This window comes from Vanellus vanellus, assembly GCF_965231255.1.
Source record: "Vanellus vanellus genome assembly, chromosome: Z".
NCBI lineage: Eukaryota > Metazoa > Chordata > Aves > Charadriiformes > Charadriidae > Vanellus > Vanellus vanellus.
This window is the reverse complement of record NC_138908.1, coordinates 40,727,131-40,752,788: the sequence shown is the minus strand read 5'-3', so window position 1 is coordinate 40,752,788 and position 25,658 is coordinate 40,727,131. Positions and strand designations below refer to the sequence as shown.

At 36.4% G+C, this 25,658-nt stretch overlaps 1 protein-coding gene across 2 annotated transcripts in view; it reads right to left on the bottom strand.

The window, feature by feature from the left end:
• The window catches only part of CNTNAP4 (contactin associated protein family member 4), a gene marked incomplete at both ends in the record, with an annotated part of 255,494 nt that extends 236,586 nt beyond the window's left edge, over positions 1 to 18,908 (bottom strand). For both annotated transcript variants that reach the window (XM_082498062.1, XM_082498061.1), the window contains one exon: positions 18,824 to 18,908. In XM_082498062.1, the coding sequence (XP_082354188.1) occupies positions 18,824 to 18,908 (85 nt within the window). The remainder of the gene's footprint in view (positions 1 to 18,823) is intronic.
• Positions 18,909 to 25,658: the final 6,750 nt, after the last annotated feature.

The window sequence follows — 25,658 nt, the reverse complement described above, 5'->3', positions numbered from 1 at the left end:
GCACTCTGCTGAAACTCAATCTACAGCAGGTCAAAATTATTTTTAGGAGTTGTAGGAGTTAAAGGTAGAACTAAAAATATTATGTTTTATCCTCACAAAAGTCTCAAAAATGTACAGTCTGAAAGTCGGTAAAAGCCCAAGTCAATTACACAGTATCATCAAGTTTACTTTCTTCCTTTATTTTTTTTCAAGGTTGGGAAGGCGCTTGGTTACTAAGGAACATTAATATTTTACTTTATGTAAATGAGCAGCCAAACAAACAAAACCCTAAGTCAAACCAAGAAACAATCACCCTGACTATATTATCAAGGGGATACAACATAAACAGCAAAGAAACAGTATCTCAGGATAGTTACCTTATGGGACTGAATGTCATGTAAGACATACATTTTAATATAATCCCCTGGCAATTCTTTTTTAGTTTAATTCAATGAGGCGCTATTATACTACTCATATTATTGTTTAATGTAACTGTTAGCTAAAAGTTATTTAAATTTACATAATAAAAGTATCCTAAAAATTGGGAATAAGCCAAAGTAATTTCCATAAAACAATCATTACATTTAACTGCTTGTATTTATTCAAAATGATGGGCCATTACTGTTATAATGAAACACAATTTAATCATTTTCTTTTAAGTTTATGCATATCAAGAGGTTCAAAACTGGATCACACGAGACAAACATAGTATTTTCCCATTTCATTTTAAGAAATGTGTCTCTACTACTATTGTAATTATTTCCAGCTATTAATGTATGCGTTATGTCGAGATATACAAACACAGATAATTACAGACAATCAAATTCTACACTTGGTGAGATTCCATGTAAAATTTTAAAAAGATTTAATTGGCTGAGTTGCATAGATCAATAACTTTTACACAAAAATAAAAAATATTCAAAAAACCTCTACTCGGAAATTGGAAGAGAGAGATATTTTCAATCATTTGTTTTTTTTAAAAAAAAGGTGTTTAAATAACATACTACACAAATAAACATTTCTATCGGTCACAACTTATTTAGGAGATTAGACAGAACCCACTGCTGTGTTACATTTGCTTTTGTGTGGTGAGGGCCTTCATTTTTACTGAGCATTTTTATTAAATTCAAACCATTTATTGACTTGCAGCAGCTCAGGTACATTACTTGATTTAACCAGCTTAAGAAAACAGGTGAAAGAAAAAACAAGAGTACAAAATTGAATTGAATTGTTCCCTCAAAATATAATAAACAGCAAAGATAAAAGTAAGTAGATGCAAAGTATTTTTAGAAGCAGTAATCCCAGAAACGTTTCCAAAGTTCATATTACTTAAACATTTATCAATTGTTACCACTCATATATTATGATGTAATTTAAGAATGACTTCCGAGTACATGTTTGTCTTTTAATATCCACAATTCTGCAAATCATTATGTTTAACAAGTACGGTGTGCCTACGTTTATTAATGAGACATTCTACTTTCTGTAACACACATCTCATTTCTTCTTGAAGTATGAGAACATTTAACATTAAATGTGAAATTACTTTGCTCCTCCTCAAATATGATGTTAGCTGCCAAGTTATATAACAATGTCTCTCAAAATATTTCAGAAGTGTGATTGAGGACCAAAGGGACAAATTATAACACCACATCTCTGTTTAGAATGAAGTCTGCATCCCTGAATTCCAAAAACCTGATACAAGATACCCCAGATCCAGCAACAAGTACAAACAAGTTGAAGGGGTGCAAAGCAGGCTGTAAAAATCTGTAAATCTGACTTGAATAATATGTGAGACTAGAACAACTTTGAAAGGAAAGAATATTTGAGGAAATGGAGGTAAATGGAAAACTAGATCAAATGGAACAAAGGTTATCTAATGTAGATCATGTCAAAGTAATCTCTGGTCTTCTATGACAGGCAATTTTTAGATTGAAAAGCAGCGGCTGATTTTATCTATTGTTGCATAGGAAATTGCTAGTCATTCATGAGTAGTTGAGAAAAGAAGCTAGATACTGCTTAAGGACAAGAAAATGGTAATGGGAGATACTGAGAAAAGGGAGAATCAAACCTCATGGGAGTTAACAGTCTGGGAATCAAGGCATTCCTTAACTTCATTAAGACCATGAAACAAAAAAAAAGAGATGTGTTTATGAATTCGTCTCCCTTTAAGATTAGGAGGTGTCATCAATACAGAGCAGAATCAAGATACCATAAGAAAAAATTAGATGATGAAAGAGTAAAAGAACTGGAATGAAATCCGGCACCAGAAAGTACAAGGTCCTGTATTGGCAGGCAAATCAGAAGCTCATTAGATAGACATGATTGAAGTGTATTAATCAGTCATAAGATGACATAAAATTACCTACTAGTATGAACAACTATGAAAAAGCAAGTGGACGCTTAAAATTTATCACATTCCATTGCTGTCTTAACACGAAGGACTACAAATCCACGCCCCAGAGTCAAAGATATGGATATAAACAGTTTACTATAGGCCAGTGGTAGCGGGTAGCATCTCATCCACAACCCTCAATTATTCGGACAGACAAGAAAGAAAGAGAGAGCAGAAAATAAATCATGAACTTTTACGCTCCAGATTAGGAGACTTATAGAAAGGAAAAAGCTCATTTTTCAGGGGTCATTTTCACATTTTACTTTATACATTCACAAGGAAGAATAAAGTAGTAGGATAGAAAACAAAATTCAGCATTACTGGTTGCTTGTTCTCAGATGAATGATAGTATACTATTGAATTAATAACACACTAAAAAGCAATAAAATATACTGATGAAATCAAGTCAAACTTCACCACATAAACCAGAAAATCTAGAATTTTAAAAATAGATCTTTTAATGAAAATCAACAGCTTACACCTTAAATTTTGCAAGTGCACTATAATTGTGGTCTGTTGAGGGACATTGGATGGACATATGGATAATCAGCCTTAAGAGTTCCTGCTTTATTTAGATTGTTACCAATATCATACTTATGTGAGCATAACATAAATAAAGCTAATCAAGCTGCCTATCTGAAACAATGAAAAACACAGTTAATGCACAAGGATCCTCCTTTTCCACTTATTTCTGGAGTACAATATTGGAAAATTATGATGAAAACTATCAAAAAGAGAGAGAAAAATAAGACAGAAAAGATGTCTTTATTACACTCCCCTCATGTTGTAATGAAATACTGTGTAAAAGTAATGTTCCAAAAGAATCCTTATAGATACCACATATTAAAATTGTTTTAAAGGAATTGATGAGGCCCTTGAGGCACAATTTAATATTCAATTTACTTGCAGAATAATTCTTGCAGTCCGATAACTCTTTTTTTTCAATAAAAAAGACTGGAGTTTGAGAGAAATTTGCCTTATTGTTTATGAGACCAACCCACAGAGCTCTGACTTCATTAGCTAAATTATCACACCTCTTATCAGTATGTCAATTTTTTAGTAGAATGAAAATTTTGTATGAGCTTGTATTGTTTTGTTTGCTCAAGCTATAAATAAAAGGATTATTTTAGGCTGAAGATGATAAAATCTTAATCTCTTGCAAACACTAGTACAAGTATGGGCTCCTTTTTCTGAAACGTAGACATTGTCTGAAAGAATTCATTCTTCTTCTCTTAGCCCTAGCTTCTCAAGTCTTTCTTCATCCTTTTCAGTGAGAGCAGTCTTTGCACGTTGACGGAGCAGAAATCCCTTGCTGGACACATCTATTTAGCACAGCGTCCTCACATTTCCATACACAGTTGTATGCATCAGTGCAAAGGCAAAAGGTTTGTGCTTTGCTGTATGCCTTATGTTGTTGGCCTGCTTAAAGAAACGTGATTCACCGTTAAACAAAACAAATAGAATGATCCCCTAGCATAACACAGTGCCTAGAAAAACACCGCATTTCATTATTGCTTAATGAATGTATCCAATATTAAAATAAATCTCCTCTTGTCATTCCAATGAATGCTACTGCCCTAATTAGTAATGTGTTTTCTACCCATTTTCTCTTCAAGGAAGTGCCGAACTTTAATTTTTCTTGCTATTAGATCAATAACTTAAACTGATGGCAGGGGGCAGGTGAGGCGGTGAGGGAAGCAGCTATGTTTTGGGGGTTTTGACTGAATATGGCACTACCAAAAACATAAATATCAAGGTTTTGAAATCAAAAGACTCTTGAAGTTGTACCACATGGTCAAAAAGCAATCGTACAGTTTCACTTGCTGCTGTGGCACATACAGCAGAACTGTAATCTACGTAACTCAGCTTCACAAGAAACTCTCTGCTGAGGCAAAGGCATCGCAAACGGACAGAGGAAGGGAACCGATTATGCTGTACGTACCACATGCACCTGCATAACCAGGAATGTCCAATCAGTTTCTCTAAAACCTGAGGGCAGACCTGAGATTAGTTCTATAAGAAGGAGTTACCATGATTTTGAAAGCTTATAGTCAATGGGAAACACTTTAAGACAAGGTACAGTCCAAAGTTCATAACTCTATGATATCTGTTTCTGTTGTAACTATGCCAAAATATAATTAAACCAGAAGGAACAGACAGAATGTGGATATTCTTCTTAAAAGCAGAAACATTATGAGTGTTGTGCAGCACACAGCCACCAATACACATAAAAAATCTTCAACATTTGGCTGTTAGCACAGCTTTGCTAGCTTCTGTATCTTGCCACCTACAGAAGGCATGCAGTGGCAGGATACTCTGCAACCTGCTTTGCTCAAAAAATCCCACAGAGACCAATCAGGAACACTCTCCATCTGGACTCCTGCTGGACCCTGTAAATGGAATCCACCAGTCTAATAAAGAGAATACCAATTGCCACTGGAAGTCTTAATAAAAATCATCCCTTTCCTTACTGTGATGATTGTTTATATCCTCCTTTGACACAAACCAGTGTTTACAGTAAATTTCACAAAAAAAAAAAAAAAAAATTACTCCGTTCAATGGTGTGACATGAAAGAACTGGTCAAAACTGCTTCCAATAAGAGAAAAAGAGGCATTGAAAAGACGCTTACTGTCCTTTGGAAATGCACCACTTATGGATGTGAGCTCAACACACAGTAGCTGTGAATGAGGCATCCAAAAATCCCCCAGAAAACGTTCGTGCAGGGTGTTCTGCATTTGTACTTTGTCTCTGAATGTGTATCAAAATTAACTCTGAAACTTACTCAGAAGAGCAAAAAAAGATCTTTTCCTTATCGTCCTTAGGCAGGCTCTGCATTGATATCTGCATTTAAACTACTTGTGTCCTGTATTAAATTCACGTATGCAATTACCCATGAACATCAATAAGAAAAACATGTAAAAACTGAGCACGAAATAGAGGTCAAAGAGAGCTTGCTGAGTGAAGCACATTAAAAAGATGCAAACATATGCTAAACATTTTCATTAAAATAAATTTTAAAATCATGATTTATTATAAAAAAAATCACAACCCCCACCCCTGTACAAAAAGTCATTTTTTACACCTAGATTTGCAAGTACACAGTAAGAAGTGCAATCTTGCCAGCCTAAGGAATTTGTTGATATTATACATAAAAATATTATGAAGTTCAACCCCTAAGAATTAAATTCTAAAGAGTTTTCTTCTTTGTTGGTTTTTTTTTTTTTCCCGCCAGATTGCAAGCAATAAGGCCAGAAGTTACCTGACACTACAATCGATTCTCAAATCAATAATCAAAAATAGCTAATATGCACAAGCATTCTGAGACTCAAAACAAGGGAAAAATCAGGCAATGTATTTAAAAAGCCTTGCTTTTTTACGAGTGCTGATGTCAGCTAGGTCCCTGCTGAAGTCCTTCCTGTGACAGCCAGGACTGGAAGCCCAGAACGGGATGCACACTTGAAATCCTTGGGAGCTGCATGCAGACTGTTAATGCCCTCACTATGATAACTCATTAAATGTTTTTCCTCTCTCTGTTTCACAATTACAAAGAGTAGATCTTAAAAAAAGTCATTGGAAAGCTTTCATTCTGCGCAATTGTTTGAATACTGGAACTTCACAGAAGGTGTATGATACCAAAAGACAGCATAAAAACTGTACAAGCTAGCAACACTGAACGTGGAAAGAGCGTTGACATGCACAAACAACCTTTGTGATTAAACCCACTCGCTAGCACAGATGACGCGTTACGCATGTGCTATCAGCAGTAAACATTTTAAGTGTCTATTAGGTTCTTCCCTTTTTTACGAGTTGTTGCTTCAAATATTCAATTACATGCAAGACTTCCAAGCTGGAAAGGTCTATCTCCATCTACTCACATCGCTACGAAAACTCCACATTTCTCAGTAACAGTAAGAAACGGTAAAGAGAGAGTAGCCAAAGCCAGTCTTGGCAGCCAAACCACGTGTCAGAAATAGAGATAATTCCAACCCCGGGAGAACTTGCCAGGGAAAAAAATGAGGCCACAGTAAAAAAGAAACAATCTGGCATCTGAATTTCTGCTGCCTGCTAAGGGGAATGGGGGGATTTAAAAAAATACCGTGTCACTGACAGAGCACTGGATCTGCAAACATTTGTTTTGATTAATCTTGTAACATTATTTCATACTACAGGAAACTTAACTCTTGAAAAAATACTAAAAATTAGTCAAATAAAAACTGAAAAAAAGAAAAAACCCAAAAACACCCATGCTGAAAATGTTGGGTTTATGAACATTTTCTGCACATTAAGAAAGTGTAAATATTTCTATGTAAATTAATGAATTTTAAAGCCCTTAAAAAATTTGGGCCAGGCATCATTCTTTACTTCAAAATTTTATTTAGAAAACATAGTAGACTAAGCCATGGACATCTCTGTTTTGCCCATGTCCACATTCGAGACCTTCAACAGCGGTATCATATGTCAGTCTGCTGGAAATTCTATTTTAACGTATAAGCCACAAAATCAGACTTCTCAAGTATAATTAAAAGAAATATCTAAAAAGCTACATAAGTACAAAAGTAGAAAAGGGGAAAGTCAAACTGCAAGAGCTCAGCAGCTGGAAATTTGTGACCGAGAAACGATCTGGCACGGAGGGCAAGAAGGCCCAAGTGCAGAAGGGGTTAAACAGCCTGCAAGCAAGAATGCTGGAGACAGAATGACTCCCTGTTGTCTTGTAGCCATCCCGGATGACCAGCAAGCCATCAGGGGCCTTTGGGCAGCAGAGCTGGGCCGAGGGATGGACCCAAGGGCAGGCTGAGATGTGCCATGCAACCGCTCACAGGATTGGTTGCTGGGACAAGTGTATATAAGACATATGCTTGTAAGGCATCTTTGCCAACTCCTTTTAGAATCACTTATTGCAGCAGGATTCTACTTAATGCGTTGTTCATTAATTTTTTTTTTTTATATTTAAGCACAAACATGTGTTTAATTCGCCTCAAGGGTTACAATAAAAATTCCCCAACAGTAGTTTAAACAGTAGAAAAACACAACTTACTATTCTAAAGAATGTTTGACACCCTTCTGAATCTTGCAGTTAGGATTTGAAAAAAAAATCTCTGTTCAGTCTGAAGGAATAACACAATTCCTCCTTCATGACAAAGTCCACATTCTAATACAGATGGTACTCTATGATTCGACATATGATTTCTTCTCTCCGTAATGACAGAGATTAATTGCGTAAAAAATGACAATGAATTATTTGATTAGAAGAAATTTAAGTGGATCATTATACTATCTTTCAAATACTTTTAGGCAGACATTAAACGATACTTTAAAACAGACCACTATTTATATTCCAAGTGGGTAACACACTGAGTGCTTACCACCCACTGTCATTTACCACCCATTTACCTGGTCTTGTTTTATGAGAGATTACAGTTTTAGAAATATTCACTATTTTACAGTGTTCTGTTCTGAAAAAGGATTTTGCCCTAAATAGTAGCCGATTTTCTGACTGAAACTGTCCATTACTGCAAGTGTGATTTTAACATGGTTTTAGCAGTGGGGTTCCAAAGTCAGAGGAACTCCTTCACCACCACTTTCTCCTACACTTACCTCTCTACTGGCAAGTGGCAGGGTGGGAAGATAAGGATCACAGGAACACTTAAAAATCTTAATGAATCTGGGTCTTTCAGGTTTAAGATTACTTTATGTTACATGTATTCAGCTTGAATGACTGAGAAAAGGAGACCTATCCAACTTGAGACATTGTTTTCCAAAAATACTTCTACATTAATTAAAGCTACAAAAATAATATAAATAGTTAAATATACATGGAATTAGTAAATCATAACACCTCTGCGACTATCAAACAACAATACAGGTGGGAAAGATGAATCTCTCACTAAAAGAAAAATCTGTTGATATGTTAAAACGTTCAACAAGATATGGATACAAATAACTATAAATAACTAAAAGCAAAAATATAAATACAAACATCATATTTAGCATTTCCTAAGTAAGCCATTGTGATTCATCTTACTATCAGTTTACTGATGTTGGTTCACTGGTAGGTTTTTGAATCATGCCGTTCAATCTATAACGTTCAAATATGCACAACCACGCACTGAAATTTGACATAATTTGATTCCACTCAACATACATTTTCAGCACCTGCGGCAGTATCTTAGAAATACATCCACTGAGGCATTACAAAAATATATTAGAAACATCAAAACAGAAACTACTCCTATCACACATACACACTTTACTAGAGGTGAGAGTTAGATCAGAGAATTCTTTTTTAGAATTACCACCCTTCCCAAGAAAAAAGTGTTGTCAAATTTCTAAGTAGCCGATGCAGAGACAGAAGAAGGAAAGCAATCTTTGCCATGGTAAATTTTCTTTTTCCCTCTGAAAACATGACACAAGATGGTGAAAAAAAAAGCTCACTTTCTACTGCAGTGTCCTAAAGATACCAGAGATCGAGTTCAGCATAAGTGTCAATCCATCCCTTGCCCATTGCGCAAAATCTGGGGCAGTCGGACTGGTTACCTACCACTTCTGGGCTACAGAAAGCTAGCAGACAGATGTAGACGTTTTGCAAAGGCTTCAAAAATAACAACCCTTCTCTGCAGACAGCACAAAAATGTGCATATTGGTATTTGCACACTAATCACCTTTTTCCCCAGTCGTCTCTATCTCTTAAATTCTTTGTTTTCCTGTCCAAGGAGAATGAATCAGGACACAGCAAAGCACAGCTATACAACATAAGAATGATCTATGAGATAATCGCAGTTCACAAAAGTCGAAGCAAGTTTACAGTTGAGTACAGATGAGATTTTTTGAGCCCTCGGGGAGGAAAAAGAAAAAAGAGAAAGAAGTTATCATGCCCCAAAGCACACTAATAATAGACAAGGTGTAGATGGTAAAAAGTGATTTTCTGTAAAAGAAACTTATACATTTCCTAAGATATCTTAAAGGCTTCTTCAGGATAGTGCTATAGTTACCTTTAACCTGTCACCTCTGCCTAGGAGATCTGAGAGTTTTACACTTATTTATTGCTATAGGCACTATAAGTTTCATCCAGACAAAAAAGTACATTGATAGCCTCTTACATTAACAGTGAGGCTATCAAATCCAAACAAAGGTTTGGTGGCTGACTCATCTATCATTGAATTCCTTCTCTATGTCTTTTTACTTAATTACTTACTGAAGTCAGAATAATGTTTTTACAGCACTCTGCCATGAGCAAAACCCTGTCATAGTCCTGTTCTTGTGCCAGGCTCATGACTATCATCCAGACCTTCCAAAAGCACATTAGGAAATTATACCATGAACCACCATGGCTCTGTTTCTCCTATTTTGCAGGGAAAGAAACATATGTAAACATAAATATATGAGACTGAATATATGTTTTATGTAAGAGTAAACAAGCTAAAATCATGGCTTAGTATCTGAAAACAAGTTTTATGATGTTCCCTCTTTTCTCTAAGAGGTCTGTTCTCAGTTTCAATTACTGGAGGATGTCTACTCTGTGGAAAAGTAGACTCTGAGACAGACTTTGCTTGAGGTCAGAAATGTAATCACTGCGAGGTCCAGTGGAGCTCCAGAGCACGCTGGCATGATGCAACTGAAAAACAGCCCCACAAATTCCACATTCAGGCTGATAAAACTCAAGAGTTACTGCAACACACCTTGTCAGTTGGAGAGCAGGGCTCAGCAGCCTTCAGTGTGCTCTGCTGCATTCAGATACTCCTGAAAGTACTGAGTTTTGAGGGGCTATTTCACCCTTGAAAATTAAAATCAATCATCTTGATGGTTTAAAAAAAAAAAAAATGTTACCATTGGCTCAGAGAAACAGAGCAGTAGTTTTTCACTGCAGGCATATAAATTCCCTAGCCACAGGAACTAGCTAAAATTCTAAATGTCTTTTTCTCCTCATATTTATTTTTTGTCAAGTGGGACAAATGAGTAATTCTTGTTCGTTACACAGTTATGTATCTGAGTCCTGCAAACAAGGCAAAATAAAAAGTCTAGTACATAGAAAGGAAATAAAGAGATCAGTTATATTCAAACCGTACAGCATATCGCTGTTGCATGAATGTTCAACTCATTTTTTCTAATGATTTTATTCAATATTTATTTAGGCAAAGCTCCCATTGATTTCCCTAGAAGCTTTAGTTGAATAAGGACATAGAGACACAGTGTTATTTTTCACTAATTAAAAAAAAAAAAAATCTTAGTTACGAAAGATGGCATTTTTTTGCAAAAAAAAAAGAATGGTAGGTAAGTCACACCATGATTACAAAACTATTGCAAATTAGACTGCTGCATAGCAGATAGGCATCCTGTCATTGATGGGGAAAAGAAGTTACAGCGAGAGCCACAATGTGCTGGCTCGGAGCATAAAAATGCTTCCTATCCTGTAAAACAGTCAGTCTATAACCATTGTTAGATACTGGTTGGTAAAAAGGCTTTAACATAACCATAAAGGTACCAAGACACTTTTATCTGCCTTATTATTGTTTTCCGAAAAGGAATGCTGTAGTATTCTGCTGATTTTGTTCATAATACTGTCTCTTTTCACTCTATGCTTTCTTTAGAAGCAAAAAACCTCACACTTTGACAAGACTGGGGTTAAAACAGAGCTTTAATCATGGTTTGTCAAAGGGATGGAAAGATCAGGCTGTCTCAGGCAGGTAGAACAGGTGATTCCAGCTTATTTAAGTTAATGAGATTTTCATTTTCACCAGAACACTGTATATGGTCAAAATACCTGTATATTTCATCCTTTCAGGAGTGAAAGACGCTCTCGCTGGTAGGACATTTCCAGCTCCTCACTTAGTCCCTATATTTTGTCGAGGACTGTCAATAGCAGAGTCTTAACCCTTGGGAAATCAAGCAGAACTCACCCAAACACAGACACGGGAGACTCTGGGAACTTCAACATCAAACATGAATGCATTGTGTATAGCTGGTGATTACCGTCCAAGGCAGTCAGTACGGCTTGCTATACTTCTTCTAACATTCATTTAGAGTAGGATATTTTGATGGAACTGGAACCTATCTTATCTAAGTTTTGATCTCTACAAAGCCTACACCTGACCTAGTTATCTGGACTCAGTCATAATCAGTGACGAGACAAATGGCACTTCTAGACTGCAAATCACTTTACGCTAGATAACTATCTCTGCATGCGATTTCTTCCCTCCATCTTCTGCATGACTTTTCCTATAAGAACTAGTTTTTCTTTCATATGACTAAAAGAAGAAATCATCCAAGTTTCACATTTTTAATTTTAGACCAATAAATCCCAATTTTCCTGTCTCTGCAGAAGCCATCGGAGTTCATCATACATCTCAAAAGTAAGTCATATTTGCTAATAAATGAAGCAGTGAAAATTTAGGGAAAATCTCCCTTCTGCAGTTCATGTGTAGTTATTTCTAATTCCAAATGCCTTCCAGCTTCAAACTAGTATTTTCTCATTAATACTGCATAGCAATAAACATCATATGACCGCTACCATGATTTGTTGTAATCCTGAAGAAAAAAACTTTCCCCTCTCCTCTTCTCAGAACTTTTAGATAATTACAGAATATCCATGTTGAGCATATCCAGTCTAATGTAACAGAGGATACAGCACAATGCCACTGGTGAATTAACCAAAGTGATTGAGGCTCCCTGCATGCAACTCAGCCTGTCTACAGCATCAATTTTACAGCGTGTGTTACCCTGTGAAGGTCTTACTCTTGCTGTCTTGTTCAAAACCTCTGCTCTAGACGTTATCTAATAATACTTATTCTTTTTGCTCCCCTATTGAGTTTATTTATTAGGTTATAAAGCATCTGAGTAATAATATTTCTAACCTGTTTAACCATATAGTTCACAAGACTTCTTTTGTTTGTTGGTTTAGAATTCTCTTTAAACATATACTTTCACAATTACTCTGAACAGATCAATCAGATACAGCTGAGGATTTCTGGTGGCAAATTTTAAACATAATTTGGAAAAAAAATGTATAAAATATTATTTTTAGGAACAACTTAGGTTTTGAAAAACGCTTTCCATTTAGATTTAAAAGCGGACAGATAAATGCCTGGAAAAAAGCAGGATCTTCTTCAGCTATTGGTTGAATAAAGAATGATATTAAGTAATAAGAATAAATTCAAATATTCCAACATGTTGTTTCTAATCAAATTTTCCCTCAAGACCACATACGTAAATATGTTAATTGCTAAAAGATAGTTATAAAAACAAACAGGCACTCTAACAGGAAAAAAAAAAGCAATAGCTTATTCCTGAGCACAACCAAATAACGAGATCTACTTAATAAAAAAGTAATTAGACCCGCTACCCAGCTGGATAGATTTCCTAACTATATTTTATCTATATCCTTTGAGATTTGAAACCCTAGAGGAAGTTTTCTTCACTAGTCTATTAAGTGAGCATGTTATTTAAATAATAATTCTGTAGTTACTAATTTTAATCTACTTAAAATGTCAGAAGTTTTCAGGATTTCAATCACATTTTTAAATTATTGCACCAAAAATACTTATTAAGTAGACTATAAACAGTATCATTTTTACCTCACAGTCCACACTACATTTTGCGTACTAAAAAATAGCATAGCAATTTGTAATAAACACTGAAAACTCTTCTGAAAAGAAAAATAATTGGACACCAATCCTCCACTTCACAGGTTTCACTCAAGGTTACAAGCATAGGCTTCAACTGATGGAGGAGACCTATAGAGTATTCCTTTGACAAACATTAGTCTGTAATGCTATACTTGCACATATATAAAACGCAAACACACAGCAGATAAGTAAGCATGATTAAATACATAAGTATAAAGCACTGCAGAGCTAAAATTTCTGTTAACCACAACTGGTTAAACCCTAGCGTTAAATCTGCATCATGTTTTACAAAAAAATAAAGCAAAATCTTTTTCATTGTGTTGACATACTGTTTCTCCTATACATTTTATGTTATTTTCAAGTTTAAAGAGACAGCTTTTGTCATGACATTTATGTAATACATGCTAGTATAGAGACACGTATACCTCTTTTTCAATTTTAATCTAGAAGTCATTCACTGCCTAATAAAAGGTACAAGTGTTAAGTTACAAGCAGTATTTTGTACTCAAGAACTGCCAGATCAATCTACCAAAACATTTAACCACAGTCATACTAAACAGTGAAAAAAACCAAGCTATTGTACAGAAACTTGTAAAATCAATGTTATCACTATGGTTTTGGTTTTCCTTCCCTCCTCATAAAACAACTGAAAACTGAGAAGGAAGAACAAATTTTAGCTTTTCACTTCAGAAACCTCTTAAATAAAGTCAATGCGTACTTTAGAGTCACCAACAGACATGACTAATTTTAGTATTTGGTATTTCTTTATCATGCTTAACAAATTGTACGGTGTGCTCAAGGAAGAAGAGCCCTTAGAATGTGATGGATCTTACTGCCTCCACCTGTGTTATCAACAACCTGTTAGTTGACAGTAACTAACAAGGAATAAAGTCTGGAAGTATTGAGAAGCAGTTATAGCTGTCCCGCAAAACACAACTCTTGTCCTATGCGACACTGCACACTAAACTGTCAAACTTGCAAGTAGCACCAAAGCACAGGGTCATTTCGGGAGAAAAGAAAATAAATATTTGAAAGGTGTAACGTTTCTTGAGCATTCAAGTGTTCTTTGATTTGCTTGTTTGGGGTGGGGAGTCAGCAGGGGTGAGAAGGGATGGGGGAGAGATTTGACTTATATTTTCCAATCTAAACTTATTAGAAGCTATGAGATTGTCATTGTCGACGTTCTTACGGAATTGATAAACAGAATACTGGAAAATATACCATATGAGATATATTAACATATGACAAACTTTTTGTTGATTTCTACTGCAGCATTCAGAAAAAATACTAAACTTGAGCGTTATACCTCATACAATGATAGCAGTGGACATAATTTTTTGAGACATAGGTAATTGGGTACAACACCTTAGTGAAAGGTTGCTTTTCTCGTGGACGAGTGCAGATGTATGCTTACATCTACTTGTTATGTAAGAAAGAAAGCAGAATGGCCACAGCTGCAGAAGTATCAAGATGTGAGGAAGTTAGTCATTACTCTGGACCTCCTAACTGGTACTTAACTACAACACAGTAGATCCTAACACACAGTGCAAATGTCATTACTAGCACTGACAACATACTTTGCATATAACCCACTGCATTTTTTTTTTTTATGGTTGATTCTATCTCACTTCAAGAACGTCATTACTTGTCCGTCACTATCCATCAATCATGACCAAATTTGCTCCATCCATCCTGCTGCCTGAGCCCAAGGACAAATATGTCCATGGGAATTTGAAAGCCTAAAGCCACGGGATGCAAATTTTTTATTATATTCAGCATAATCAACCCAAGGCCTTTCTGTGAATTCTCAGCCTTGAACGTCTGAAATAAATTTTGATAGATTTTTCCATTGGTATTGGTTTAGATTTGATGTTAGATACAAGCTTTTGATGTTACTGTACTATAAACATGCAAAATATACTAGAGAAGTCTATAATGTTTTATTCATGTAAATAATTGCCCAGAGACGGCCTGATCTCTGATGGGGTCTCCGTTGCTATCTCAGAACAGAGATAGATAATAAATAAATGGAAGATAAATATTAATGAGACTAAAAGAGAATTAAGGAAGTTTCTACTTTCTCCTCCCCTACAATTCATATCAACCACAAACAAATGGTTAAAGAACTACATTTTAATTTAAATTGTTTGTGATAAACAGATTTTAGTATATTTTTAACAAGATTCCATAAAGTTGCAAATAGTCTACAGAACTGTTTGGTACCAATGTTTAACACCAGAATGAAATTATTTTCTAAATTAAGATACACTATTTTCCTCGTAGCAAGTAAAATCTTCCTTGGGGATATTACTTATACAATGACTTGCATCTGATAAGGCATGTGATCAGTCCTCTATTTGAAAACTTCAGTATCATTAACAGTCGTTCTCTGTCAGCGTTAGAGTAGGTCACCTATTGTAGCATTAGCAAGAAGACCCTGATTTTTAGTAATAATAACAACAGTAATAATAATAAAAAACCTTTCTGCATTTATAGAAAATATTATCATTGCAGTACAAATATGAAAATATGTATTGATAAAAGCTGCTGTAAACCTGGAGAGTTTTAACTAAGAGAAGTAGGTATAAAGAGGTAAGAAGTTACATGGAAAGTCCCTAATTTGTTCTCTTTCTTTCTATTCACTGTCAAAATTAATGTTAATAATTTTTAGTCACAGTTGAGTTGCGTGTAGAGTGTTTAATTATGTTTTTTGCAACACTTCAGTTTTAGAGAGTTTGACAAAAAAAAAGGACTGCACTTATTAGAGTACCAATTTCTGGCAAGTTCTCAAGGGCTGATTTAGTAACTTGGTGATTTACAGCTGTAGAGACAGTTCCCAATAAAATAAAAATGCTTCCTAGCTCCAGTGAAAAAAACCTCACAGGAGTACTTGTTTTAATCCTTCATTTAAAACTCACACCTGACCTTATACAGTTACTTACTCAGGGTTGTGCACTTCAAGCTTCTTTCAACTGCTTTGGAAGTGCAATTCTTTGGGAGGAAGAAAGCATAGGAGGGCATGAAACAGCACTACTACAGAATTTTTAAAAGATTTGAGTTTCCAGCAGCAATTATTACCTCTCTTAGTTGGAAGTGTCAGCATTATTTTTCAGGGGGAAAAAACTGCAATCAACCAACCAACCAACCAACCAACCAACCAAAAAAATAACCAAAATAAAAACCCAGACATAAATTTTCATATTCTAGATGGTAGGGTCTGTCACCTTCAGACAAACTAAGAACTTCAAAATCATTTTACTCAGAAGAGGAATACTGTGATTTCTTTAAGATGGAAATAATTCTGAACACAACAATTTTTGATCCAAAAAATTTTCTTATAGAACTGACTTGGTAACATTGACACTTCAAGGTGAAGTGTAAAGGTCTTTACTTTGGTCTTTTCTAAATGGCAGCTGGCCTGAGGAAGGACAAAGCAAAACTTACATATTCAGGATCTGATATTAAAGAAAGAACCATAAAATTAAAAGAAGAAAAACAGACCAACTTAGCAGAAAAATTTAAAGAACTTCCTATTTTCTTTTATGATTGGCAGATTACTGGACAATCTAGCCATCAAAATTCATGCAAGAAAACTGTAAACATATTTGAATACATTAATGTTAATAGTAGAACCACCTACTGAAAAGGATTTCAATTCCTGGTCAACTTCTCAAGAAGAAAGGAGTGAAGTAAGTTCGAGTGAGTAGGTAATGGCTGCTGCATCTGTCTACTGTAATCAGTAATTATGAAAAACCTTTCCTCCTGAGGTCATCTGATGAAACCTAATGCACTAACCAAATTCATACCTTGATGCCTGAGCTGGAAACTATCACATTTAAAACAAAGTCTCCAACAGAAATGTTCACTTCCAAAGTAATATATATAAAAAGAGATTTTACTTTTTTTTTTTTTTTCCAGATTAGGTGTTGAAAAGGAATAATATGCATTAGACTGGCCAAGTTCTCTTCACACGTTAACACTCACTCCTTCTTAATTTAAATAATTTAATTTGTTCTTTCCACAGTCAGTTTCCTTGCCTGTAGCATGAGGACAGTTCTTACTTTTTCAGTTCAGGTGAGTGTTTTGACATAGGAGTTAGGACTTATAAATAAAAATACTATACATTTATAAATACTAGCACAGATGGGAAACATCTGTTCATTCAAGTCAGTCATTTGATACTGTAATTAAGTTTGACTTGTTTTTGAGAAGTATTTGAGAAAGCCAGTAGTAAATATATTTCATACTTGATTTGTTTTATCCTTCCTAATTCTGTATTGGGAAGAATCTTGAGCCTTTTCCTTAAACCTTGCTTCCTAAATTGTAAGAGTGACCTCTAGTGCTTTATTACTTTGCTGTGTGATGCAAGCCTTTTTTGCAATGGTTTTAATATGCCTCCCTGTAAGCAACTGATTTAGTTTTGTGCATAGTGCCAAATGCTATTAATGTGCAATTCAATTATCATGGTCTTGTGAAAATGGATGTATTCATAAACTGTACAATGCAGAATGATGAAGAGAATTAAAGCTGTGGCTGGATTGCAGCAGGGTGTTTAACAAGAGGAACTTAGTATTCATGTTTAGGGCTACACTATGCACTTGAGTATCAAATGAGATATCATTACTGAATGACAGCACAAGATCATTTCGTGCTGCAATGTGAATGTCTGGCTCATGGGAGCATGTTTAGTTTACAAACCATCCATATGCAAAACCCTAGGCTATAGACCCACCACGCACTTCAAACTTCTCTGCCATTGCTCAAATGTTTCCAAGGAGCTGTCCCCTGCCACTGGGCTGTAAGGTTATTCTTGAACATTCCTCCTTGCTTCAGCGTGCACTTTCTTCCCATAGAGGCATTGCTCCTGCCCTCCCCATTCCTGTGATGCACGACCAGTGCCTTAACAGGAAGGGGAGAAAATATGCTCTGGCATTTAGGCTACTATTCTACCACATGTAAGCAAAATGAAGACCTTCAGCCTGCTGAAGCTCAATCAAATGGAAAAAGAATAGCTCAGAACTGTTACTGAATGACAAACCCCCCGAAAATTAGTTCCTTGATTAGTTTTTTCTTTTCTTTTTAATTTAAAGATAATTGATTTAATTCAACACTGAAAAACAGAGATTTTCAGGTATATATCAGATTTTCCTCCTAGAGGGCAGATTGTCTTTAAAACTGTAATCACTGTCTTTATTTTGCAATACCACCCTACTGGCTAACTATGAATTACTCATTTTTTAAAAAAACTTTCTGCTGGAACCGATAGCGTTCTCTTCTTTAGTCATGCATGAACAATACTCCCTAAGCAATCAATGCAAAGACCATAAAGTCGGCTATCCACATTTTTCCTTGTTATATTTGTACTGCTCTTGAACTGCACAGTAATGTCCATCAGAGTTATCTGAGTGCCAGCTTAATTCAGGAGATGTAGATACCAGCTTTCAAGATTATTAATTGCGAAAAACCAAGCTGATACAGTACACAATAGCAATCTGCTAGTAATTTCCACATAACACTCAATTCCTTGGAAAATACTGCACTTACAAACAGAAAGCAAAAATGAAAATGGGGCTGAACATGCATCCTTTAGTAAAATGCTGCTTTCAGATACTCTTAGACTGTAAGCTTTATAAACAATATTCTGTTCATGGGTTCATGAAAAATATCTATGGAAGGATTTTAGAACATTTTCAGCCTAGCAACTTGCTGTCGTGATTCCAAAGCAGTAAGCGTTTGTCTCAAAAATAATATTATTCTAAATGCAAATAAAATAGCCCAGAAGTTTTCAAAACACTCTGGATCGAGTTTTAAATCATATGCAATACTTACATTTATTCCCCGCCGCTGCCGCGTGCCAGTTATGAACCGACAGGAGAAACAGCAGCTTCAAGAAGATTTCAGTGACAGAATCCATGTTCACATTCACTGAGGCACCCAAAAGAAGCGGAGTATTAAGGAAACAGCTGCTCGCTACTTCAGTCCTGCTCCTGCCTCTTCCTCTCAGCGCCTCTCCCTGCCTCTCTCCTCGCAGCGCTTTCCCGGCGAAGAGACACCTCAGTCAAATGCGCTCCGCATCTCCTCACACGCGCGCACACACACCCACACACACGCACACACACACACACACACACACACACACCCCCTCCGGATCTGCTGTTCCCTCTTAACAGCAGCAATCCCCGAAGAGCAGCAGCGAGATTCTCTCCTCCGATGTCACAGAACCACTCAGGGCTAAACTGGCAGACTCCCCTGCACCGCTCGCCGACTGAAGCCTCACGCTCGCCGCGCGTCCTGGACACCCCTGGTGGTGACAGGTAGGAAATGTGGGGCTCTGGTGGGCGCCAGACAATAAGGCAGAGCAGCCAGCACATGAGCACTCAGACGCAGCCACTTGCTGGGTGCTCGCCCTGGCCAGTTCTTTGTCATTATCTTTCTCTTTTTTTTTTTTCTTTTTTTTTCTTCTTTTTTTTTTTTTCTTTTTTGGGTTGGCGGGGGGAGGGGAGCGAGGGGTGCATTAGCTGTGCATGCTATTCCTTGCATATATATTCCTTGCATATATATATATATATATATTTTTTTTTTTAACTGTGGCAATTTATTACACTTTCAGCTGCGAAAGCATTACAAGTTCTGCATTTTTGAATGAACGCATTTTGCCCATAGTAGAGAACCTAAGCGTACAAGTATAAAAAAGCCATCTACCTTCACTCACAAAGTGAGCGTAGGACCGAATGATTGTCTGCCCCCCCAGAAAAACGCGCCATGAATGTCCCTGCGTGGGCTTATTGCTATTAATAATGACATTAAAAAATTACATTCTCAACCCCTAAGAGTAAGCACTTATAATATAAGCATATGATTGTGCCAAACTTTCCCAAAAAACTTTAGCCCCCAAATACCCACATAAAGCACATTTTGTTTTCTCTGCTTTTGCAAAGAGGAAGCTGTCTTTAAACTGTCCTAATGTTTGTACTTAGGTTACATCGGGGAAAATAGCTTCCTTTGGGGAAGAGCTTCAGCGGAATTTTAGGTCATTATATTTAAATTATATCCTAAAAGTGTTTTTGCAAAACAGGCTAAACTGTTGTGTATGTTAACTATAGAAAAGTTACAGTCGTCAAGTATATGAGGAATAACTTATTTATTAGCAAACTCCTGACATTAATAAGGGCAAAGGCTGCACTAAAGTACCGTATCAGTGGCTCCATCACTGCTACTTCTGGAGGGTTTCCACTGTACAGACTGTCTTTATATTTCGGCAGAAATTACTATGTCAGTACACTACAAAAGGACATTCCTAGTTACCGTCACGTGCACAAAAAGCAGACTTTGCAATTCCAAATTCAGCCCAGTGGCCCAAACTTTGTATTCCTACTTCATGGAGACTGATTCGGAGCTGAAATGTACCAATAGGTTTTTCCATTCAAAAGGATTCTGGTGTCTGTGGCTCATACACTAGACAGCATATTGCTGAGTTTCCTTCTTGCATGCCGCAGAGACTATGGAATTTAATGCAAATTGCCATGTACCTACCTGAAAGGAGTTTGTAGCGAGGTGGGTGTCAGGCTCTTTTCCCAAGTAATAAATGATAGGACGAGAGGAAACAGCCTCAAGCTGCACCAGGGGAGGATTAGATTGGATATTAAGAAAAAATTCTTCACTGATGGGGTTATCAAGCCTTGGAACAGGCTGCCCAGGAAAGTGGTCGAGTCACCATCCCTGGAGGTATTATACGGCACTTAGGGATATGGTTTAGTGTGGACTTGGCAGTGTTAGGTTAACGGTTGGACGCAGTGACCCTAAAGGTCTTTTCCAAGCTAAACGGTTCTATGATTCTATGTAGAACACCTTGGTGTCAGAAACAACTGTGGGACCGAGATGAAATGTGAATTAAGCCCCAGCAGCTTCTGAACTTTAGCTGCTTGTTTAAATCAACTTCCTCAGCTCTTGAAGGATGTTCTGATTCAACTAGAGAAGGATGAGTAAGATATGTTTTAGTTTCATACTACCTCAACCAGACTAATTTGAGTTTTACAAATATATATTCAAGGCTCAGCCAAAATATCAAAAATAAAATTGCTAAACAATAAAAAATATTTTGAAAGGTGCTTAATGCAGCATTTGGTTACATTCATTTTAAAACAGCAAATCAGCATTAAAAAGGCCTATTTATAAATGACCATCCTGGGCAGAAAGATTCAGAGGAAGTTAAAATAATCTGTTGTGCATCTGCCCTTCTTCTCCTCCACATCAACTCTTATTTGTACAAAAAAGGCATGGAAAACTGTATTAAAAATTATGTGGATCATAGCCTGCCATCTAGCTCTCCTAAATCTTACCTTAAGTTCAAAACTCTATTTCCAGAGTTTAGTAGAACTGTAGAGGAACTTACTCATAAACTGGATTTCTTTGTCATACAGTTCCTTGAGTTAATATTGACCTTCTGACTAAATTAATATGAGCATAAAAATGTTCCTTGTGCTGCATGCCATCTCTAAAGAATATCCCATGAGATGGTTGTGGACTCTGCAGCTAGACAAAATTTCGTGTTTAAAAATAGGACAAATATCACATAAAATCTTGGCAAGGACTTTCTATGGAGCGATGTTCTTTAGGATTAGCTCTAAGAACCCCAGGGCTTTGAATTAAGAAGAATTATTATTCTGGTAATGTAATGCAAATTCAGTAAAAAGGCCAGTGCCATTCTGGGTAAATATTTGTCTTATAAAATAGCTTACTGTCACCAAAAAAGAACATCTGACAGAGAAAGGTCATGGGATTCTTTTTTTTTTTTTTTTTTTCTGAATTACAAGTAAATATACAGATGGATATAATGTACTTTTATAATTATGGAAAAAACAGTCTTATAACAAAATAATATGCTGAAATGTATACATAGGTTTGTGTGTGGACAGACAGAATTACAGAACGCTATACAAGAGTATGTATCTGGAATGTCAAGATAATAATCTTCTTTACCCAGGGATTAATTATGGTATCTAGAAAGTGCATAAAATGGCATAGTTTAACTCACCCAGAGCATTGTAACCTCCTCTCTGCTTTTGCATTGCAACATATCTCCCTTCTGCGTCCATGAAATGCTTCTGCTCACCTACGATGTCCAGGTTTGTCATTAACTTCTGAGCTCCTCTTTGTGGAACTTGGACAAGTGCTTCCCATTATTGTTCGGCTGCATAGCTTTTTTACAACCGTTTTTTCCTATTGTCCTCTTCTATTTCCCTCACTCTTTCAGTGTTTTGTTTCATTTCTAATATCTTTTTCTTTATTTCCCCTGCATGCCAAAAATCTTATTTATTTTATGTCTCTTTGAAACATAACATTTTGTCCATTTGATTGAATAGAGGATCTCTCCCAGTGGATCTGCATATATGTCTTATTTAGAAAGATTTCAAGTTCCCCAGAACAATGACTGTGTCTTGTTATAGATTCATCCTCACAGTTGAAACATCTGCAAAATTTGGTTGTGCAAAACCTGAATCATTTGATTTGACTGTTGCCAGCCTTCATTTACAAATGAAGGACTTTTTAATGAAGTCCTTTTTCCTAGCAGACTCAAACTAATAGGGAAATAATTCCTCTTTAAAATTATTCACATTGTGACTTTTTGTCTATAAAGACAAAGCACTTTTAAATTCCTATTAACCATACTGGTACTACTCTGCCATACACTTATTAATTGTAAAACAATTTTAAAAGACAATATGGATATAGGACAGTTATAACCTGTAGGCCAGGGAATGCACTTTCCTCTGCTTCTGGCAGACAGTCAGCTTTACGACAGAGTAATTGTTTTTATTTTCACTGTATCATAGTTACTCACTACACATTATTTAATGACAACAAATGTAATAAATGAATATTTGCTTGCGAAACACAAGAAAAGAAGTAAGCATAGTCAGCAGCAACCATACTGGCTGGCAGCAAATATTTGCTTTAATCCACCCCGGTAAATTCCTTATTCCTCATGAAGTCTTCAGAAACCATATGCCAAACTGGAAATTAGCTATTCACTTATTACCTTCTGAATCTCACCTTTCACTAATCCAGCTCCATCAAGCCAACATTTTCTACCTCCAACCAGCTGTGCCACTTTATCCTTATTTCAGGAGACTTAGAAAGAACGAGATGCAAACTGGAAAAGTTTCTGTTCTTTTTATCCTATTTATCTCCGTTTTCTTGATCCCCGCGTCTGCCTCGTGGCCCTGGTTAACCCTCCTTCTAGTGCCACCTGCTGCAGGTTTATTGGTATTACAGGTTTCTCTTTACAGCAGCTAGTCATAAATGCAGCTGGAGAATGTGTCTTTATAATGCAAACTGAACTCTTTCAAGATCATGTAAAATCTGCTTCCCCAAACTACTAGCAACCCTGTAGAAAAACACTGCTGTAATTGTCTGCAGAGACTGCAGAGAGCAGAAATGCACAAAGACAAATACAAACCAAAAATAAATGAGCAGAGCTACATTACGCCGGGTACACTAATAATGAGATTTGGAATATTTATCCACTCGCAAGACAAAATAAAATTCATATCTACCTAATAGTACTACAGATATTTTTTTTAATCATAGATCTCTGTAATAGGGGTGGCACAGAGTAAAAGATGCTTGTCAGAAATAAAGGGAGCATAACTACTTGTCTTCACATTATTTTTTTTCCCAGTAGGGGCAGAATAGTACAGTTTGTCTTCTGATTGCAAAGCTGCAAGTTTCTGTTCAGGCTCTATTTGTTAAAAAGGGAAAAAAAAAAAAAGCTATTTGTGTATGGCACATTTTACAAATTATTGCAGCTAAATATGACTTCATTAGGGATTTAAAACCTATTTCTTTCTCAGGTGAGACACAGAACCCAGAAAGAAGCAGACGTGGCTCCATGCACCTGCAGGAGAAGAATTCACTCCCTTAACACTGTTGTAAATGTGTGTTTGAAGGATGAAACAAAATACGTGGCTGCACAGGCAGTTTATCTGCTGCTGCTGTCTGATCATTCAGATTTCTTACCTGAAAAGATGCAGTGAAAATCTTGGAGGTACCTTTTTTGAGGTTTTGTTAAAATAGTTCCTTTTCGCCCTGGTGAATCTTCTCATTTCACAGGGGATGAACTTACACATCTTTTAATGAACATTTTTAACAAGTCTCACACGTGGAGGGGGTAATTTGTAAAAGGATAACATAAAAAGTAATTTGTAGAAATAAAAGAAATGGAGGGATGATAAAAGGAAGCATGAAAACAGTCTTGCAGGACTTGATACTAAGGTACTTCTGTGGCTTTGCTCCTAAGTGGAGCATATCTTGAAGGAATAATCAAAGACTGGAAGATTGAAAGGGGACAATAATATTGTAAAACATAACATGAGTTTACCAAAGGCAGATCAGAGTACACCAAGTTCATAGCTCTCTTTGATATCTGATTCCTTTGTAAAGGAAAGAAATACAGATTCTTGGCATAGAATGCATATGACTTTGCTGTAGCTATGATGTTTCTCTGATAATGTAAAAAAGATGGAGTATAGCAAAGAGTGTGTGCAATGAATAAGAGGGAAAGATGGCAATGGAATGGGCAAAAAGGTATCAAGGTATCGTTAAAGTATAAGCCTCATTTGATATATTCAATACGGCTACAGTGCAAATATGAGGAACAGGCTTATGGGGCTGGTGGTTTGGGAGACATTTAGGAAAATATAGTCAGTGTAGGAAAGGTTTACAGTATCATACACAAGCACGGGATGACCTTCCTGAAGAATAAAAGTTAAACAATATGCCATAGTAATATATGCAGAATGTGCTTTATCTAAGGCTGATAATGATGACATCAGCTGTTAGTTCTTTAGTTGGAAGCACATGAGACTAGCAAGGTCCTAGCTGAGTCAGCCAACTTCCAGTGTGATTGAGCCACAAAAAAAAAAAAAAAAAAAAGAGCAATAGAGCAATCATAACACACACCAGAGAGGTATTTGTAGTGGGAATGCCGTACGGTAGTATATTACAGTAGAAAGGAAAGTTTCTGAGCTGGGAATGGAGGGAGAGCCAAAGGTCTTGACAAGAAACAAAGAGAGAATCCAGGGAATCCCTCTCCCTGTTTTTGTACTGTTGTGCTGGGGTTTAAAAACACAGATTTGAAAATCTTCAGGGGTAGTAAAGAGCTGAGAACCCAAGATCCATGCCTTAGATTGTGACTCCAAACACCAGAAGTTTTGGAAAACTTTTCAAATAATAGAATAACCCCTGCTCCGTTTTCCAAAGGAGACAATTAAATCTTGGGGAAGGCTCTGGGCTGTGACTCCCGTTTGAAACAGACACGGCCATCTGGCTCAGAACCAGTCTGTCAAAACTTCAATAGGAATAGTACATTAAGATTATTTCCTTACTCTAGTGCTCCACACGGACTAACTTAGGTCATCACCCACTGACTGTTCGGGTTGGTGCAATTGTCATTCTCAACTAGCTTTCTCTGAGCATCAGATAGGGAGCTTAGCTGCCTGGCTGAAATACGGAGATTTCAGGCACCTGAAAGTCAGATGTGGAGCTGCGTGTTCTCATCATGCCCAAGGATATGGCTACACAGCCTGATGCAAATAAGACTACAAAGCATCCAGCCCGGAGCTATCTTGTGTCTGTCTACTCGATGTGTAATAGATGTAGCTCA